Here is a 20,393-nt window from a genome sequence, read left to right as displayed (position 1 = left end):
GACATCAGTAGCCTAAATAAGTCACTATAAAAGATTTTGTAGGATTTGCTGCTTATTAGAAGATCTCAACAACCGATCCTTTGATACAGTTAAAGCACTGTCACTGTGAGTTTTTTTAGGGGGAAAGGAAAAGTCCTCCAGAAATTTTAGCATGGACAATTTTAGTCTTCTCATAAATGCTTCCTTTACCTAAAAAAGAGATTTTGCTGGCATTTAAAAACAATACTCCCTAACATCATACAGAAAAATAAAGTCAAAATGGATTAAAAACCTAAATGTCAGGCCAGACACTATAAAACTCTTAGAGGAAAACACAGGCAGAACACTCTATGACACAAATCACAGCAAGATCCTTTCTGACCCACCTCCTAGAGAAATGGAAATAAAAACGAAAATCAACAAATGGGACCTAATGAAACTTAAAAGCTTTTGCACAGCAAAGGAAACCATAAACAAGACGAAAAGACAACCCTCAGAATGGGAGAAAATATTTGCAAATGAAGCAACTGACAAGGGATTAATGTCCAAAATTTACAAGCAGCTCAGGCAGCTCATAACAAAAAAACAAACAACCCAATCCAAAAATGGGCAGAAGACCTAAATAGACATTTCTCCAAAGAAGATATACAGATTGCCAACAAACACATGAAAGAATGCTCAACATCATTAATCATTAGAGAAATGCAAATCAAAACCACAATGAGATATCATCTCACATCGGTCAGAATGGCCATCATCAAAAAATCTACAAAGAATAAATGCTGGAGAGGGTGTGGAGAAACGGGAATCCTCTTGCACTGTTGGTGGGAATGTAAATTGATGCAGCCAGTATGGAGGTTCCTTAAAAAACTAAAAATAGAACTACCATAGGACCCAGCAATCCTACTACTGGGCATATACCCTGAGAAAACCAAAATTCAAAGAGTCATGTACCACAATGTTCACTGCAGCTCTATTTACAATAGCCAGGACATGGAAGCAACCTAAGTGTCCACTGACAGATGAATGGATAAAGAAGATGTGGCACATATATACAATGGAATATTACTCGGCGATAAAAAGAAACGAAATTGAGTTATTTGTAGTGAGATGGATGGACCTAGAGACTGTCATACAGAGTGAAGTAAGTCAGAAAGAGAAAAACAAATACCATATGCTAACACATATATATGGAATCTAAGAAAAAATGGTTCTGAAGAACCTAGGGGCAGGACAGGAATAAAGATGCAGACGTAGAGAATGGACTTGAGGACACGTGGAGGGGGAAGGGTAAACTGGGAAGAAGTGAGAGAGTGGCATGGACATATATACACTACCAAACGTAAAATAGATAGCTAGTGGGAAGCAGCTGCATAGCACAGGGAGATCAGCTTTGTGCTTTGTATCGACCTACAGGGGTGGGATAGGGAGGGTGGGAGGGAGATGCAAGAGGGAGGAGATATGGGGATATATGTATACGTATAGCTGATTCACTTTTTGTACAGCAGAAACTAACACACCATTGTAAAGCAAATATATTCCAATAAAGATGTTAAAAAATTTTTTTAAATAAAAAGAAAACAATAAAAGCAAAACAAAACATTAGGGGGATAGTTAATCAATTAATTAAAGTTTAATTTGCTATAAGGGCTGTCAAGTGAAGTTTGATGGAGAAAAATAATGAGTATCATTTTGAGTTTTAATTTTTCCGTAAGTTACTTTTCTCATATACTCTCATTATCTGCCTCCTAATCTTTAGGGGGACTTTTAAGCTCAAAGTTATGGAATAAGGAAAATTCACAGATGAAAATAATCACTCTTCTGTAGTAATATTTCAAGTCTGGTGGCTAAGTTTTTATTGATAAAAAATACCCTGGAAATACCATCTTAAATGTTTTTAATCTGTCGTACACAAACACAGTAAAGCTTTGGTGTGTATGTTTTACACTAACATGCTCCCTTTATTCTTCAAAATGACTCTCAACATTGTGACTCAAGTTTCAAAAGTCTGTTTCCCATTTATTTGGAAATATGAACTGATTTATTCATCTGCAAAAATGGAAAATGAGATCAGAATATATATGTATATGTACATCTATTGTGAAAGTTAATAAAAGGAAACCTCAACTAAAGTTGGAGTCAAGAGGCCTGAAAAGGGAACTCTCATACCCCAACACTCATCGTCAATTATCCCAAAAAGGAAGATGTCAGTTACCCCAACAGGAAGAGACCTACCTTGCACCCCCAACAGGAAGTGCGACTACTTTACTACCCCAGCAGGAGGAAGGAAGACTTCCTCTGCGCCCAGCAACAAGCCCAGCCAATTAAAAAACACCACAGCTCAGTTAATGAGAAACTGTTGTCACCTAACTTTTACTTTCCTCCAATGAACTTTCATTTTTGTTCCTTGCTGATGACTTCCTTTCCTTGTCCCACCTTCCCTACTATAAAAGCCTTCCATGTTGTGTAACCCCTGATGAGATGCTGCCCAATTCACAAATCATTTAATACAATTACATCTTCAAATTTACTCAAAATTTGTTTGTTAACACTATACATATATAAATATGTACATACATACATACTTTTGCCAAAAAGATGAGTTTTTAAAAAAGTTTTATAGAATACTTATCTCTTCTACCTAAAACACAGACATTCAATAGTCAGTTTTTTTTTTGTTTTTATTTTCATTTTGGATGATCAGTCCATTGGTGTAAGTGAGGTGTTAAAGTCCCCCACTATTATTGTGTTACTGTTGATTTCCTCTTTATAGCTGTTAGCAGTTGCCTTATGTATTGAGGTGCTCCTATGTTGGGTGCATATATATTTATAATTGTTATATCTTCTTCTTGGATTGATCCCTTGATCATTATGTAGTTCCTTCCTTGTCTCTTGTAACATTCTTTATTTTAAAGTCTATTTTATCCGATATGAGTATTTCTACTCCAGCTTTCTTTTGATTTCCATTTGCATGGAATATCTTTTTCCATCCCCTCACTTTCAGTGTGTATGTGTCCTCAGGTCTGAAGTGGGTCTCTTGTAGACAGCATATAGATGGGTCTTGTTTTTGTATCCATTCAGCAAGCCTCTGTCTTTTGGTTGGAGCATTTAATCCATTTAAGGTAATTATCAATATATATGTTCCCATGACCATTTTCTTAATTGTTTTGGGTTTGTTTTTGTAGGTCCTTTTCTTCTCTTGTGTTTCCCACTTAGAGAACTTCCTTTAGCATTTGCTGTAGAGCTGGTTTGGTGGTGCTGAATTCTCTTCGCTTTTGCTTGTCCGTAAAGCTTTTGATTTCTCCATTGAATCTGAATGAGATCCTTGCTGGGTAGAGTAATCTTGGTTGTAGGTTCTTCCCTTTCATCACTTAAGTATATCATGCCACTCCCTTCTGGCTTGTAGAGTTTCTGCTGAGAAATCAGCTGTTAACCTTATGGGAGTTCCCTTGTATGTTATTTGTCAGTTTTCCCTTGCTGCTTTCAATAATTTTTCTTTGTCTTTAATTTTTGCCAATTTGATTACTATGTGTCTCGGCATGTTTCTCCTTGGGTTTATCCTGTATGGGACTTGCTGCACCTCCTGGACTTGGGTGGCTATTTCCTTTCCCATGTTAGGGAAGTTTTCGACTATAATCTCTTCAAATATTTTCTCGGGTCCTTTCTCTCTCTCTCTTCTCCTTCTGGGACCCCTATAATGTGAATGCTGTTGCGTTTAATATCGTCCCACAGGTCTCTTAGGCTGTCTTCATTTCTTTTCATTCTCTTTTCTTTATTCTGTTCCACAGCAGTGAATTCCACCATTCTGTCTTCCAGGTCACTTATCCGTTCTTCTGCCTCAGTTATTCTGCTATTGATTCCTTCTAGTGTAGTTTTCATTTCAGTTATTGTATTGTTCATCTCTGTTTGTTTGTTCTTTAATTCTTCTAGGTCTTTGTTAAACATTTCTTGCATCTTCTCGATCTTTGCCTCCATTCTTTTTCCGAGGTCCTGGATCATCTTCACTATCATTATTCTGAATTCTTTTTCTGGAAGGTTGCCTATCTCCACTTCATTTAGTTGTTTTTCTGGGGTTTTATCTTGTTCCTTGATCTGGTACATAGCCCTCTGCCTTTTCATCTTGTCTATCTTTCTGTGAATGTGGTTTTTGTTCCATAGGCTGCAGGATTGTAGTTCTTCTTGCTTCTGCTATCTGCCCTCTCAACAGTCAGTTTTTAAGAAATATATTTCCCCATTGTTTATTAAGGCATCTAAAAAGCCCTCCGGAAATTCTAGGAAAAGCAGTATGATCAAGAGTAGAAATGTGTCACTCAGTGTCCCTTATTATTTTAAACTCTGAATTATAATTTAAAAAATTCAGTTCCTCATTCTCACTGGCCATATGTTAATTCTGAAGAACACTATCTCAATAGTGGCTACCAAAATGGTCTTAGCAGATATAGAACTTTTCCACTATCTCAGAAAGTTCTATTGAGCAGCGTTATTCTAAAATAAAACTAAAAATAGTTCCAGAGCAAATCAGAGAGAAATGTAATAAGCTTCATCTCTCTTACTTACTGATTACTTTTGTGATCATCTGTATCTTTAGAGGACCCCTATCTAGGTGCTTACACACACACACACACACACACACACACACACACATACACCTGAACATACATATGAACATATCACTTTGCCGTTTATAGTACACTCTTATTACAATAATATAAAAAAGAAAAAGTTATGGAAACTGCCTGGTTTGGTAACATACCCAAGCCAAGAAATTAGCATTAAAAAGTCATTTCTACTTGAACACATGCCTGGGGTACTTGGAAGAAGCAAATATAAAATCTCTTTGCAGGAATTTATGTAGCCTCACCCAAGCCACAAGACTCCTACAGATAAACTGCTGAAGAGGAGCACATCTAAAAAATCATGAATTGCTTCAGGAAGCAAAGTTATCAGCAGATACAACAAATAGTTGGATTGAAGCCCCAGCAACTTCAGAGAACAGAATTTCCAAATAAAGGCAATAAAATAAGTAAAAATAAAATTATTAAAGCATACAATGGAGTAAAAACAAGCCTCTACCAATAGAGACCAGGCATGTCTAAAAAAGGACTTCCTAAACTTCTACAAATGAAAAACAGAGACACTGAAATTAAAACTCAGCAGAATGTGGTTAAGCAGCAGGTAAATCATGACAAGAGAGAACTGGTGGACTTGAGGACAGATCTGAGGAAATACTGACTATCCCTTCACGCCATGCCCCTCTTTTGCTGTGTCTCCAATCCCATTTCGATCTGCACAACCAAGATTCGGCCTGCTTCCTCACCTCCTATTCTTTTTTCTTTGCATTTTTTTCCTTCCATACCCACAACTGCATGGTACTTAAACATTCCATGGTTGTCAATGTCTTCCTAACTGCTATGTCCGATAGAAGCTCTTTATCTTCCACTTTGACCTCTTTCTTAAATATTCTCTTCCCTTAGATTCCATCACTGTATCCTGCTGTTGCCTCTGTGCCTCTCTGACTCCCTTGTCTCACCCTACTTCATGGTTTATCTTCAGACCATCCCATAAACATTGGTTTAACCCTTCCACTATTCACTCTAGACCCACTTTCAAGACAGGCAACACTGATTATGCCCAGTCTGTATCTTTAGGGTAGTTCTCCTGCCCTAAATCCAATGTGCAACTGGAAATCTTCACATTGATATCCCAAGGACACCTCAAACTCAAAGTATTCCAAAGTGAACTCATTACCACTCATTGCCTATCATCCTCCAAACCTGTTCTTCCTCTTGTATTTCTTATTTTGATTTAGTAGTGCCACTGTTTATCTCGTCTCCTAAGACAGAAATCTAATATTGCTCACTTCTTTTCTTTTACTAAGTGAGTTCCCATCCTGTCCCCAAGCACATCGCTTAAACGTCGCTGACTCTCAAGTAATTCTGAAATACATTTTGTTCTTCACTTCTTTTGCTACTGCTGTGTTCCCACAACAATATCGCAATAATATCGTAACAGCTCTGCCTACCTCCAGTCCTTCAAACCCCACACACTTTTATAGTGATCAGATTTGCAGGTTATAAAGATCACTTTAGAAGGAGCACTTATTTTCCTGTATAATAACAATTTTTCTATATATTCTCCTCCACCAGGCTTTGAGTCACTATACTTGGGCATTCCCAGTACAGAGCTTAGAGGAAGTATACTGAATGAATGAACCACTGCCCTGAGGTTATAGGAAAGGAGGAGATTGGACAGGGTGGGGAAGGACGAAAAGTAGGATAAAAAGACATGGAAGTAAAATCAGGTATGAGGAAATCTACCGAATAAAATCATTTTCAGATGTAGTGTTAAAAGAGAATATGATCAAATTCTCATGCTGTGTATGTGTGTGTGTGTGTGTGTGGTGTGTGTGTGTGTGTATACACACATAATTCTGTCAGTTTAAAAAAAAGTATGTAAAAAAAATCCAGAGCTTCTAATAGGGGGATACAGCATGAAGCTAAAATCTATTTGAACTTGGAATAAGTAAAAATTAAGGAATGGTATCATTTCACCATTAAATATCTTAACAATCTATCACTATAACAGAAGGCCTACAAAATTCATGAATCATGTATGCTACTATTGCTAGTCTCCGTTTTTCATCACTTAGAAATGTATATGGGTGATATTAACAGAATAATTTGAAATGAATATAGTTTTCTTCATAAAAATGTGTGTTCTGAATATTGTGAGTTAAGGAATACTGTTTTAGGACTTCATTTTACACGTGATTATAAAATAATTCAAGACATCATTTAGTAGAAATTAAAAAGTAAATATATTATCCTGTCAATTCTCAAATTTTTACATATTATAGCCTAGTTTAGGAATTTTTCATATAACGGAGTTATCTGATTAACTGCTTTTCATACAAAGCATTACACTCAGTAATAACAAATAACTTTATTCAATAGTTATGTGTGTCAGGCACTGAGCCAAGTGATTTATATGTTTTGTCTACTATTAGCCTCATTTATCATATGAGGGAATTGCAGATTAGATAAAAGAAGTATCTTATCTGAGATCACCCAGCCCTCAAGGCAGAATCAGCCACCCTGAAGCTGGTGCTCGAAATCTTGCTTACACAGCTCTCTACAAGCAGAAAGCAAAAGCCAGTGTAGCCTTAACTCTGATATAACTAAGCAAACAGACAGAAAGGGTCAGTCTACTCCTAAAAACAAGGCACTTGAGCTACGTTAAGGAGCTGCTTCTTACCTTTAAGGGACATTTCTTACCTTGCATTTTCTTTTGGAGTGAGGGTGACCTCTCCGTCAGAAGCAATATCAATCTCACAGTGCTCAGGCTGAATTCCTATCCCAAAGAGCTGGATGTCCTGAGAGGTATCTGCACCTACCCTGGTATGGTCCTGGCAACAGATCATTAAAGAAAGAAAAACCTACCCTTACAAGTAACTCAGCAAAAGTTCATCACAATCAGTTCGAATAACCCAACAGCACATGCATGACAACATTAGATGAATCAGATGGAAAATGTGAGATCTGGCGCACTGTAGGTCAAAAGCTTACCTTAATACACTAAATGTAAAATATGATTAAACACTATAAAGAAAAAAAACCAAACCCTGATCAACAGTGATTAGCTATTATTTTAGAACGTAAAGAAGTCAGACTTGATAGCAGAATACCTTGAGCTCCGGTTTTAACTTGACGACTTACTGTCTATGTAACCGTGGGCAAGGCATTTCACTCTCCGAGCCTCAGTTTCTTTTTTCTTTTTTTTTGCAGAACCAGAACAATATTATTAATATGATCTAATGAGCAGGATTCTTTCTCAAGGATCACCTGACTTAACGGTAGAAGTGCTTTGAAAACAGCTCTATAAATTCAAGAATCATTGAAAATAGTTTCATGGAAAGTCATATTTTCAAATATGTAACTTTTAAAGTGATTTAAAAAATAGCTGAGTTTCTAATACCAAATTACAGAGTACTGAAGCCTGTGGATTATACAATGTACAGATTAGCATGATTTTTAAGTACCTCAAACCTCAGACATGTGAGGACTGTGACCCTTGGTGACTCTGCCCACTGCTCATCCTCTTTGTTTGTTCTATTGCTCTAAAAACCATGCAGTCACTGTGATAATAATACTTCTCTATTCAACAGAGAAACTGCAAGACTTGGTCTTTCAAAATTAAGATTTCAGAAACAATTCCTTACCCCTTCATCATTTCCTAAATGAATAGATCTTAAGTCCATTAGTGGACTCTCAGTAAGTCAGGGGCTATTTGTGCCATATTTGTTTCTGGAAAAAGTAGAATCAAAAGGATGACAGAAGCCTGAGGTTCCTTTCTTCACTTCTAGCTTATTCTCCACTGCCTTCTGTATATTCATGGGGCAGCTCAGAATCCTTAACGAAGCAGTCTGAGAACTGCTGCAGTGAGCCCTGCAGCCTGGTCAGTGGCAGTACCCTGAGGGCGAAGCGCTGAACCCCAAAGGCCACGCCCATCTCCACACTTGAAGGTGATCATAGGACCAAGAGTTATGTCCTGAGCATACAGGCTTGGGAGGGATGGATATGGAAGAACCCTAGCTGTCTAATCTTCCACAAGAGTCTGCTTTAGGCCTGTGATGATCTCGAGATCTCCTTAAAATTACTCAGAAGCATAATGGTGACTCTCCAGAGCCTCTCAGAATCCTGTCACCATAGCCAGGGATCACTGCGACACCTTCCATTGCTCACTCGTGCCCCTCTGATGGAAATCAGCCCAACTGCACAGCCCCAGTAGAATGCAATAGAGCTGGTTTTCACTCCTAACGGTAACTTGACTGAACTACCAATCCTCTTACTTTTAATGAGAGCTAAGCTGGATACAAAAAGCAAAATCATGGGGACAGGCACCCAGACTCAAGTGGGAATCGTACGTGACGGAATCGGGATGGCAACTATCTGTTAACATACTCTCTTACCTTTAAATAATAAACCAGAAGTTCGTTGAGAGCAGGGTCTGCATTCAGGTTGACTAGGTAGCACTTGTCATCCCCCACCTTGATACCAGACGTCTCCAGGGAAATCCCCATACTTTCAAGTTGTCGTTGCCTCTCCTGTGCACAGACACAGACAAAAGCAGGGAAGCTCTATTTGTTGCTCTAGTCGTGAGATGTATCCGTGGAAAGCTTAAGGCACTATTTCTGGGGACAAGGCCAGTGAAATTACACATTCTAATCAGCTCAACCAAGTTTACTGAGATCCTAAAACGCATGACTTCTTGTGTCAGTGTTTTAGGGGCACCAAGGATGAACCAGGCACCATCCTGCCCTTAAGGGCTTCCTGTCCAGTGGAGGTGATAAGACCACACAACTAGAAGTAAAAGAGGAGAGTCCTGTGCCATTGGAGAGGAACAATGTGCTGCGGGGCTTCAAAGGAGGGAAATCATGATGGGTTAAGAGTCCAGGAAAGGCTTCAGGAAGAGAATGCATTTGAGATGGTTCTTGAAGCACAAGGAGAATTTCAGTAGGAAGAAATGGGAGAGCACCAAGGTAAGGGCAGAGTGTTCTAGGGGAAGGGCAGAGGAAAGCACAGTAAAGACTCTGGGCGTACTGGATGATTTCAGGTGGGAAAGTCAATGTGGGAAAGTAGTGGGAGATGGGGCATTCAAGTTATTCAAGACATATTTATGTGTTAGGTACAGATCTAGGGCTGAGCATATAAAAGCAAACAAAACAAAGCTACTCCTTTCATGAAAACTTATATTCTAATAGAAGGAGAGAGACCATGACAAAACAGACAAGTAAAATACAGAATTTCCAAAGGTGATATGGGCTATGAAGAAAAATAAAGCAATGTAGGAGTTATAGAAAGTTAGGTATATGTTTGTGATATCTACAAGACATATAAGCAGCAGGCTGGACTAGGTTCCAGTTACTGATTTCAAGCTACCTGATTGGGATGGTCCAATACTTACAAGTGGTCAATGAGATTAAACTGTTCATGAAATGTACAGTGTAGAGGTTCATCTCTCTCATACACACACACTCACACGATTAGTCCTTGCTTTTTATTTTCTCAAGTAAAGTTCATAACAGCATTTGCTAACAAGCTGAAGAATCAAGCACACTGAAAAAACTACTGATATGCTGCATGTTGTAAATTCTCTGCCAATCAGGTAGCTGCATGCTTTGCCAGGTGATCTAAAACCACAGAACAGGTTTCTGGTTAAATGTGAAAAGCAGAACGTATTAAAGATGTTTCCTGAACCATGCCTGTACAAATTCAGTGCTCTGCAACACTTCTAGCAAATACAGGGACCAAACGGTAGTTAATGAAAAACAATGAAGCCAGTGTCTAAAGAGGATCTTTGCAGGCTCTAGTTCAGTAGAAAGAGGTCCTTAAAGGACTTTTTGAGGATGATAAGTGGCTATACAGAAAAGACAGCAAATGAAAAAGAATCACTGTAGCACAGGGAAATATATTCAATATCCTGTGATAAAACACAATGGAAAAGAAAAAATATATATATAAAAAGAATGTCTACATGTGTATAACTGAGTCACTTTGCTGTACAGCAGAGATTGGCACAGAATTGTAAATCAACTCTACTTCAATTAAAAAATAAAATTAAAAAAAAATCACAATATTTTAGGCCCAAGTTATCAAGCTACCTGTGCAATTTCTTCTGTTTTCCTCAGCTTCTCTTCCCAAGTCACTGTTAGTTCTCTTATCAGCTTTTCAGACTCTTCGAGCTTCTCTTTCAGTTCAGGGGCCTTCATAGCCTTTAAAATGAAAGCAGAGAAATCTGATTTTCTAATTTTTTCCACCCTTGTGTACAAGACAATCCCTTATTGTCCTTCTTAAGCGGTTATCAACTGTCTGTTGGAAGCAATTAAGCCACACACTGTCAGGGGGTTTTAGACCTTTATTAATCAAATGAAGTGAAAGCGTAAATGGCTGCTACTCTTTGAGGGAGAAAGAGAAATTCCAGTGCCCTGAATTAAATTGATACAAATCATCCCAGAGTAATTTTACCCATCGTACTTAAATTTCACATTTAAAGACCTAAAAGATGCTAAAGTTCATCTTCAAAATAGAAAAGTATGAGAACAAATTACTTACGTAGACTTCTTTTTCAATAAGACAGAGATCAACACACATCACTTATAAACACATTCCAGTTATATTAACCTACCAGGAAAGGTGGCAATTCTTCTCATTTATTTTAAGATTTGAGTCTGGGCCATTTGAACTACTTTCTTATTGATGGTAATAAACGTAGCATATTTATTACTCACTTGGAAATAGGACTTCTGCTTAAAAGGCAGTCATTTCCCTCTGTGTTTGCTCAGTGAGAATAATTAAGGGGTCTAAATATAGCTATATGCAACTTAAGAAATTTGGGGGGCCTTTACTTGGCCACCACATATGCTTTTTTGACACCCTATAGTCACATGAGCTTCTGCAGAGTATAACCCTATGACCAAGAAAGATGGCAGAGCTCGGACAGGAAGCTGAAGTGGCGATGATGTGGAGGCCGGCTCAGGATGCTTGAGTCTCACTCTGTTAACAGAGCCTGGGAGTGATATTTAGTGCTGGGTCCAAGGGGACACACATGAAAATTCTACATGAACCTGCTGTGGTTCCTCTGCTCTACCCTTTGGCCAGGCATTGTTCTAGCTACCCGCCCTAGATTACATGGTCACAGTGGAAATGCAGATTCACAGAAAAGAGGGAGGATGGAGACCATCCACCTACAGACAAACTCCAGAGCTGTTATACTCTCCTCCTAGGATCATGACTCTCATCAAAGTTTATCAGCATTTTGATTTTTCAGGTGTTCTGCTACCCTTCTTGGCATCGATTTTTAAAAAAATCATGCTTGATGCACTCAATGATGATTATGATGATAATCACAAAAAGAGCAACATTTATCGAGCACTTACCATGGGCAAGTCATTGCGCTAAGTGCTTTCCAGTATCAATGTTGTACTAAGGGTTAGCGAAAAAAAATTAATAAAACACGCCTCTTGCACTTTAGGAGCCCGTGGCCAAGAAGACGAGAAAGACATGTAAACAAATAGTTATAATGCAACTCCGTGATCACCAACAGATGGAATATTCAGATCCCTGGCTTTGACTTCCTTTTCTTTGTGGGGTCAGAAGACAGTGGTATGAAGGAATGTGAACTTAGAAGCCTTAGGTACACATCTGAACCCTGGCACGTGGAAGCATGTGACTGAAGTTAAGGCATTTGACCTTCATCTCAGTCCTGTTACTATTTCAGTGAGACAGTGCCTCTCTGGCAACAGCTATTTGGAAAGGGTTATGGTTATTAAAGTCTGGGTAAAGCCAAGGAAAGATGGTAACAATGCAAAATGATTTTGCTCCCTGTCAGGAGCTGATAAAAAAAGATAAAAGGAGATTTCTGAATTTTTCCTAATGCTAACTATTCTTGACCACCTTGTCCTCCACGACTTAATGAGGAGATGATACAGAACTAACTTCTCTGAAAATGGCAAGGCTGCATGGGAATGTAATCTACAATGTTAATCAAAGCAGCATATTTGGGTCTCAGGATTTCACATTGGAAGAGATCTGGGCTCAAGGGCCACCTGATTGACTGAAGCAAAGAGGCAATAGCAGCACCTCTCTTTCAATTGTCTGCTTCCTTGACTGTCAGTTCATGGGACGGAGCCTTGCATTATACACCTGTGTCTTCACAGTGCTTAGCACGGAGGAGATGCCCATCAACTCAGAACTACTGAACCACATGAGGCGACCCGGAAGTGCAAGTGAGCTCGACCTCGCCTCGCCACTCAGACACCACGAGCCGGGGAGCTTGGATCACAGGGAGAACCGGACTGACCATACCTCAGCCTGCGAGAGTTGCTCTCGCAGTTTCTCCACTTCCTCCCGCAGTTCCCGGATGACTTTTGCGTTGGGATCCTCATTCACAACGGCATGGTTAACGATCCTTTTGGCTCGATCGGCATATCTTAGTGTGGAGAGGGTCTCTTCGTAGTTGTCTGCTGCTGGGCTAATGGTGGCGATCATAGAGGTCTGGCTGTTGCCCCCCAGATTGTCCTGCAAAATATTTCAAATAGCATCTTAGGAAACAAGCCCCATTCCACGCTCAACGCATGAGGGAAGCAGCACACGTGCACGGGTGACCTTCGTGCTGAAGAAAACTCAGTGTGGAAATGGGTTTGTATTTCACAAGTAAGTTTATGACAGATGAAAGTGGTCTCTCTCTATTCACATCAATGCACAATGCCTGTCAAACAGCATTATTAATGGAAAAAAGGCAACAGGAATGAGTTTTCATCCTGCATGTTTAGGAATCAGGATAACAGTATTGTCAGGAGTACGTTGTGTAGTATTTTGCACACACTTCTCAGCTGTCACCACTGAAACAGCCAATTTCTAGTTGGAAAAGAACACGAGAACAATGAATTACCTTAAGAAGCCAAGTGAGGACTGAATCGCGATAAGGCACAAATTTGTTTTTACCCTTGCCAGCTGCCTGGTCAGCCAGCGATGAGATAACCAACCCCAAGGTTGTAAGTGATCTGCCAAGAGAAAAATTTAAAAATTAGTTTTATGGAGTATTTATTTAGTTTTCGTAAAATAATAATCCTTCTAGATAATAAGTATAAAATTATAAGTCCCGGGCTTCCCTGGTGGCGCAGTGGTTGAGAGTCCGCCTGCCGATGCAGGGGACGCAGGTTCGTGCCCCGGCCCGGGAAGATCCCACATGCCGCGGAGCGGCTGGGCCCGTGAGCCATGGCCGCTGAGCCTGCATGTCCGGAGCCTCTGCTCCGCAGCGGGAGAGGCCACAACGGTGAGAGGCCCGCGTACCGCAAAAAAATAAAAAATAAAAAAAAATAAAAGTCCCTAAAGCTGATATCATCAAGTCTACATTCATTTGTTAAGAAACTGAAAAAAAGGAAAACAAAAAGTAACCCCATTAATTTAAAAGAATGAATGTAGAATCCCTGTAGAGTCTATTCCGATCAATCACAGAACCTGGAAACATACATTTCAGAACCTGGAAACATACATTTAAAAGATCGCACTAGAGGGCTTCCCTGGTGGCGCAGTGGTTGAGAGTCCGACTGCCGATGCAGGGGACACGGGTTCGTGTCCCGGTCCAGGAAGATCCCACATGCTGCGGAGCAGCTGGGCCCGTGAGCCGTGGCCGCTGGGCCTGCGCGTCCAGAGCCTGTGCTCCACAACGGGAGAGTACACAGCAGTGAGAGGCCCACGTACCGCGAAAACAAAACAAAAAACAAAACAAAACAAAAAGATCGCACTAGAGAATTATAACTTACTTCAAATATTATGTTTAAAGTCTCAACCATTTACTCTTTGAGTCTAACTTGGACCACTCTGGCCTCCGATTTTCCCAGAGTAACAATGTAACTTGCAAAGCACCCTTCCACTACAGTTACAAGGTACATCCTGTTCATCTGCTTAAAGCTGGCAAGCTTATTTCAATGTGGAGTTGCTACAGTTTAACAAAGAACTACCCAAGCAGAATCTTGGAAGCCTTCCCAGGCCTGCTGAATCAGAACCAGTTAAAGGCATCTCCAGGTGATTCACATGCGCATTAAATTTTGAGAAGCCCTGGTTGAACAATACCCAAAGTGATACATACATTCAGGTGCCAGGCCTATGAGCCTCAAAAGTGGTCCTGGGACCAGCAGCACCAGCACAACTTGCAGCCTTGTTAGAAATGCACATTCTCAGGCCCCACCACAGACCTACTGAATCAAACATTCATGGTGGGACTCAGGAACCTGAGCTTTCACAAGTCTTCCAGGTGATTCTGATGCAGGTAGAGTTTGAGAACCACTAGTCTAGGCTAATGAGTGTCCCGTGGTGGTTAATACATGTTCTCTGCACTTGGAGAAAACATCACCATAGAAACAACAGATTTGTGGTATTGAGGGATGAAGGACATCCTTGTATCCTAGTTAAGTACCAATTGCTCTTTTAAAAGAAATCAACTGGATTCCAAGTTTAGCAGCCAGAAAAGAGCAGTCTCAGGACATCTCCCGGGACTGCAAGGAAGGTTACGTGATATCATAAAGACAAAACCCTTTGTAAATGATTAAAAAATTGAAAGCTACTACGTATTTATAAAAGACAAGGAAGGACACAAATCAGCATGTGACTAGAGCTTAGCAACTGAAAGACTACATAGCTTTCTTTCTAATGTTAACAATAGATTTCCATTAAATAAGTTGAAAGGAGTAAAAGCGTATTTCCCACCACACAATATAATTCTCCAAAGGTGAGTCACTGGAAAAGTCATTGAAACACAAAGCAATTCCAAGAGGCAAAAATGAGTCAGAATTTTAATAACCAACGGCCATTACTGCCAAGTGACATAAATATGTGTATCATAATTGACAAATTTAAAAGTTAAACAAATCCACCCCAAGAGAAATGAAAACATATGTCCAAACAAAAACTTGTATAACAATTTTCATAGCAGCAATATTCACAACAGCCAAAATGTGGAACCAGCCCAAAGGTCCACCGAATGATGAAGGGAAGAATAAAATGTGGCATGTCCTTGCGAAGGAGTATTATTCAGCCATATGAGAGGAATGAAGTTCTGAAACATGCTACAACATGGATGAACCTTGAAAACTTATAAGAGAAAGAAGACGAACACAAAAAGCCACTGGCCTGGGTTGTATAGTGCCCACTCCCCACCCCCAAATTATGTCCACCGGAACCTTAGATGTGACCTCATTTGGAAATAAGGACCTTGCAGATGTAAATAGTTAAGATGAGATCATACTGGCTTAGGGAGGGCTCTGATCCAATGACTGGTGTACGTAAAATAAAGCCATGAGAAGACACAAAGACACACAGGGGAAAACAACTGGTGCAAATGGAGGCAGAGACTGGAGTGATGCATCCACAAGCCAAGGAGTGCCGGCAACCACTAGAAGGTAGGAGAGAGGCATGGAAGAGGTTTTCCCTCTGAGTCCCCAAGAAGGAACCAACCCTGCTAATCCCTTGATTTTGGACCTCTGGCTTTCAGAACTGTGAGAAAATATAGTACTGTTGTTTTAACCCTTCCAGTTTGTGGTAATCTGTTATAACACTAGGAAACTGATACAGCCATATACTGTTTGATTCCATTTATATATGAAACATCCAGAAGAGGCAAACCTATAGAGATGGCAGTCGTGGTTGCCCGGGGCTGGGGAGGTGGGGGGAAGGGGGAATGATCTGGACACCAGGTTTCTTTTGGGGATGATGAAAATGTTTTAAAATTAGTTTGTGGTAATGGTTACACAGCTCTATGAATATCATAAAGCTACCGAATTGTACACTTTAAAAGAAATTTTAAGAAAAATGGCATGTGATATATATGAAAAAGAGGGAAAAAGGAGTTCAATATAAGGCAAAAACACATTTCTGCTTTAGATATAGAATACTGGGCATTTTTCATATTTTGCTACTATTGAAATGAAATTTTCATTTGGAAGCAACTCTTTGGACTATCCCCAATTTTTCATACCCAAATGCAGCAGATATTACTTTAATTCATACCAACTACAAAGAGCTCAGCGACTCAAGGGTCAGTATCGGCAATTCTGAGGTTAACAGTGGTCCTACAGCTCTATAACTGATTCAGTTAGAGAAGCTTAACACTTGTAGAAGCCATGCTCTTTACCTAACGGTGTGCATACAGTCAAAACAAGAACTTCATCCGAACCTAATATGGTCCTCTTGGAACAAAAAGAAATAAACTGCAGAATGAGTGGGACTCGGTGATGTCGGAGAGGTCACCAGGTTATCCAGTGACGAGGGGTCCATGCCACCCCCCCCCTTTCTGGGTTCCCCCCTGCAGTGATCCAAGGGCATCTAGGATGCTAAAAACCATTTGAAAGTTCAACGTCTGAAAGCTGAACACCAGGCTTACATATTTTAATAGGAATTTTATTTCCAGGGACCTTAAAAATATAACAAAATAACAAATTATGGACGCTGCTAGCCCTGCTGTTTCAGCCTGGAGGCAAACAGGCAGCTCATGGGTGTCAGAATGGGGTGGGAGTGTTTTGCCAATTTTAGGGGCTGAAAACATTACTCCAGGAATCATTCTCATTCTAGGAAAGCACCGCTCCTTTCCTGAACCTGCTGGAGGTGGAGACAGTGAGGAAGTTCCTAATGGTTAAATCTCTCACCACGAGTCTTGGCGGGGGGGCGGGAGGAGAAGGGGGAGGGGCTGGCTGCGGAGGAAGGAAGACTTAGGCCAGGGGATAACATCTATAAACAGACAGCCAGGGGCTTCCCTGGTGGCGCAGTGGTTGAGAGTCCGCCTGCCGATGCAGGGGACACGGGTTCGTGCGCCGGTCCGCTGAACCTGCGCGTCCGGAGCCTGTGCTCCGCAACGGGAGAGGCTACAACAGTGAGAGGCCCGCGTACCGCAAAAAAACAAAAAAAGGACAAAAAAAACAGACAGCCAACTATAACAAGGGAGAATTCGGGATCAGAAAGAGAGTAAATAAAACTCAGGAGGATCAAAAATAAAACTCAGGAGGATCAAAATAAAAGTGGCTTGCTGAAAAAAAAATTGTCATTTATATGTATACATACAGCTGATTCACTTCACTGTACAGCAGAAACCAACACAACATTGTAAAGCAACTATACCCCAATTTAAAAAATTGTCATAATTCAACTTTTTTTTTTTTTGCTTTTCTATACCTTCCTTAAACCTACCTAGTTTCCCTTGAAACTCCAATCACCAGATTCCTTCTCTTAGGAGTAGATATGATGTGATGTGAGTTATCTATAATGTCTAGGATGGATTTCAAATCTATTTTACCTACGTTTCCAGTGATCTTTTTCTAAGATCATAACTGTAGGACTTATTAAACTTTATCAGAGTCAGCCGTGTATGCACTGCTCTTTCTACTTAGACTGTGACCACCGTGGCAGCAGAGACTGCTACGCCTGGCTTACAGAAAGCACGCAGTCAATATTTGCCAAGTTACTATGCTGAGTCTAGAATACAGTGAAGAACAGAAGACGAACCTCTTTCTACAAAGGACTAATTCAAGGCCGGTTTGGGTACACTCTGTGGGTGCTGGCCCAATATCCATTTTCCCCTTTCTTACTTGCTAACGGACACCTGATTTTGCTGGGAAGGATGAACTGAGCTAAAATCTCTACAGAGTCCTCTGCAGCTCGGAGAAGCCATGAAACACAGTTCTGGCCAATGAGATATAGGGAGATATTCCTGGGAGGGGCTTCCGAGCAGGCTATGGTTCTCCTGATAGAAAAGGTACATAGTCAGCTGACAGAAGCCGGTGGTCATTTCCCCATCTTGTTTGGAACACAGATATGGATACAATGCCTGGAATGGTAGAGCTGTCTCGAGGTCATGAGAACCGCATGAACACACACTAAGGTTAGTACATACAGCTGTGTGCCTCATAGCATTTCTGAGGTGCTGGGCCTGCCTCTGACTTCTTGTTAAGCGAGAAAGATGAACTCATCACTTGGTTGTCATTGCAGTGGTTTCTGTTGCTTACAGCATAATGCAATCCTTGGCTTTTACAGAATTAGTCAAAAGATGATGAAGTTAGTGGAACTGAGTTTAGCCCTCTTCCCCAGGAAGTCCCCACTCCTTACAGGAAAGGAGAAATGCAAAGTGGCAATTTATGTGGAAAATTATGGTGAAAGGACAGCACCATCACATGACAGGAGAGGAAAGAAAACAGTTATATCTACAGTATGGGCCTCATTTCCACTCACCACTGTTTTCCAGTGACTAATGCAAATCATTAAACTCAAATGTTCATCTAATGAGTATCATTCCCAATCTCATTTCCATTTCAATTGCTGTGGTGTAATAAAAAAGCATATACGAACATTCCCCCCCCCCAAAAAAAAAGTTCTTTTGCACATTTGTTCTGGAGACATTAATATATGGTATACCTAGAATTCTGTCATCAAGTAAGCTCAGGGAATCATGAAGTTATATGGGATTCATGACTACAGGATTTCTGAGCGCTTTTAGCACTGGGAATCTCCCAAGGAAGGCTTTATAAGTAACCTTTCTCAAAATTATTTATCCAGGGGTCCTTTTCTCCCCAGAGCCACTTGAGGAACTAGTATTTCACAAGAATGTTTTGGGAAACACTGAAGTAACAATGGCACATGTCCCAAAAGATGTGGCTACTGCATCCTCAGGAGCGAATTTTTGCTCTGTCCCCGTGGGTCTCTTGTGTTAAATACAGAGACATTTATTCAGATTTCTTTCTTCACATATGTGGACCCTGCAATGCACAAGTGGTAAATTAACAAGGACCCCCACCCGCCCCTGAATAATGGACAGAAGGCAGGCCACTTTTATTCTCCCCTGGTACAAGTTCACGTTTAGTTCTGCAGGCAAAACCCACTGAAATGAGGTTTCCGAGGGGAAACGAACAAGAGTCATGGAGGGTGCTCAAGAAGAAAAAAAGGATTGAGTCACATGAAACATTAGAAACATTGTGCTTATAAGTTATTAAAACAAATTATAGGGGCTTCCCTGGTGGCGCAGTGGTTGAGAGTCCGCCTGCCGATGCAGGGGACGCGGGTTCGTGCCCCGGTCCGGGAGGATCCCACGTGCCGCGGAGTGGCTGGGCCCGTGAGCCATGGCCGCTGAGCCTGCGCGTCCGGAGCCTGTGCTCCGCAACGGGAGAGGCCACAGCAGTGAGAGGCCCGCGTACCGCAAAAACAAAAACAAAAACAAAAACAAATTATATGACAGAATCCTAGGAGTAACATATTAATATCCCTCAAACAAGTGTTCAGCAGAGCCCATTTTTGGATATGTTTAGTATATACTTTATTATTAACCACAGTGATTGAAATGGAAAGGAGACTGGGGAAGATACTCATTAGATGAACACTGTTGGCATTTAATGGTTGGCCATTGCTGAGAATAGAACAGAACCGTTTTCAATGACATTCCTAGGGGTATTAGAGAGTGTTCCATGATCTAAGTGAGTTCTCAGAGAAGTTGAACCAACCAGTCTCCAGGAGCAGAAAAAGGCTTCGTCCTTCCGCCCTCAGTAGACAGAGGAGCAGCAGACGGATTCCCAGATGCGTCCCCTCTGAAGATGGTCTACAGTTGACCTATCCCTCCCCAGTCCGGAACAGGCCTTGGCGGTACAGCCATACAGTGCCTTAGCTCTCCGCGTGAAGGAATAACGTGTGCTGTAAAGCTCTTAAGAGCTTAAGGAGAGATGAAGCCCCTAAATCCATAGCCCATTAAGCAGACACTAATGTCCGTGTGAAGTCCCTGGCAGGTCTGCTTAAGAGGATTATTAATGTTCCATATAAAGAAGCCCCAGTAGGAGGCTGAGAGAAAGCTTAGGAAACATGTCAGAGATTTCTTTAATTTTA

The 20,393-nt window shown here is 40.7% G+C and overlaps 1 protein-coding gene across 1 annotated transcript in view; it reads right to left on the bottom strand.

Annotated features, from left to right (window-relative positions):
* Positions 1–20,393, bottom strand: part of KIF13A (kinesin family member 13A) — a 213,883-nt gene that overhangs the window by 47,275 nt on the left and 146,215 nt on the right. Inside the window, 5 exon segments of the mRNA XM_060307207.1 lie at positions 7,254–7,384; positions 8,948–9,082; positions 10,640–10,750; positions 12,843–13,055; positions 13,429–13,540. Coding sequence (XP_060163190.1) covers positions 7,254–7,384; positions 8,948–9,082; positions 10,640–10,750; positions 12,843–13,055; positions 13,429–13,540 — 702 coding nt within the window.

This window comes from Globicephala melas, chromosome 11 (genome assembly GCF_963455315.2).
Source record: "Globicephala melas chromosome 11, mGloMel1.2, whole genome shotgun sequence".
NCBI classification, from domain to species: domain Eukaryota; kingdom Metazoa; phylum Chordata; class Mammalia; order Artiodactyla; family Delphinidae; genus Globicephala; species Globicephala melas.
Note: the sequence above shows the minus strand (reverse complement) of the source record. Positions and strands in the feature narration are given on the sequence as shown.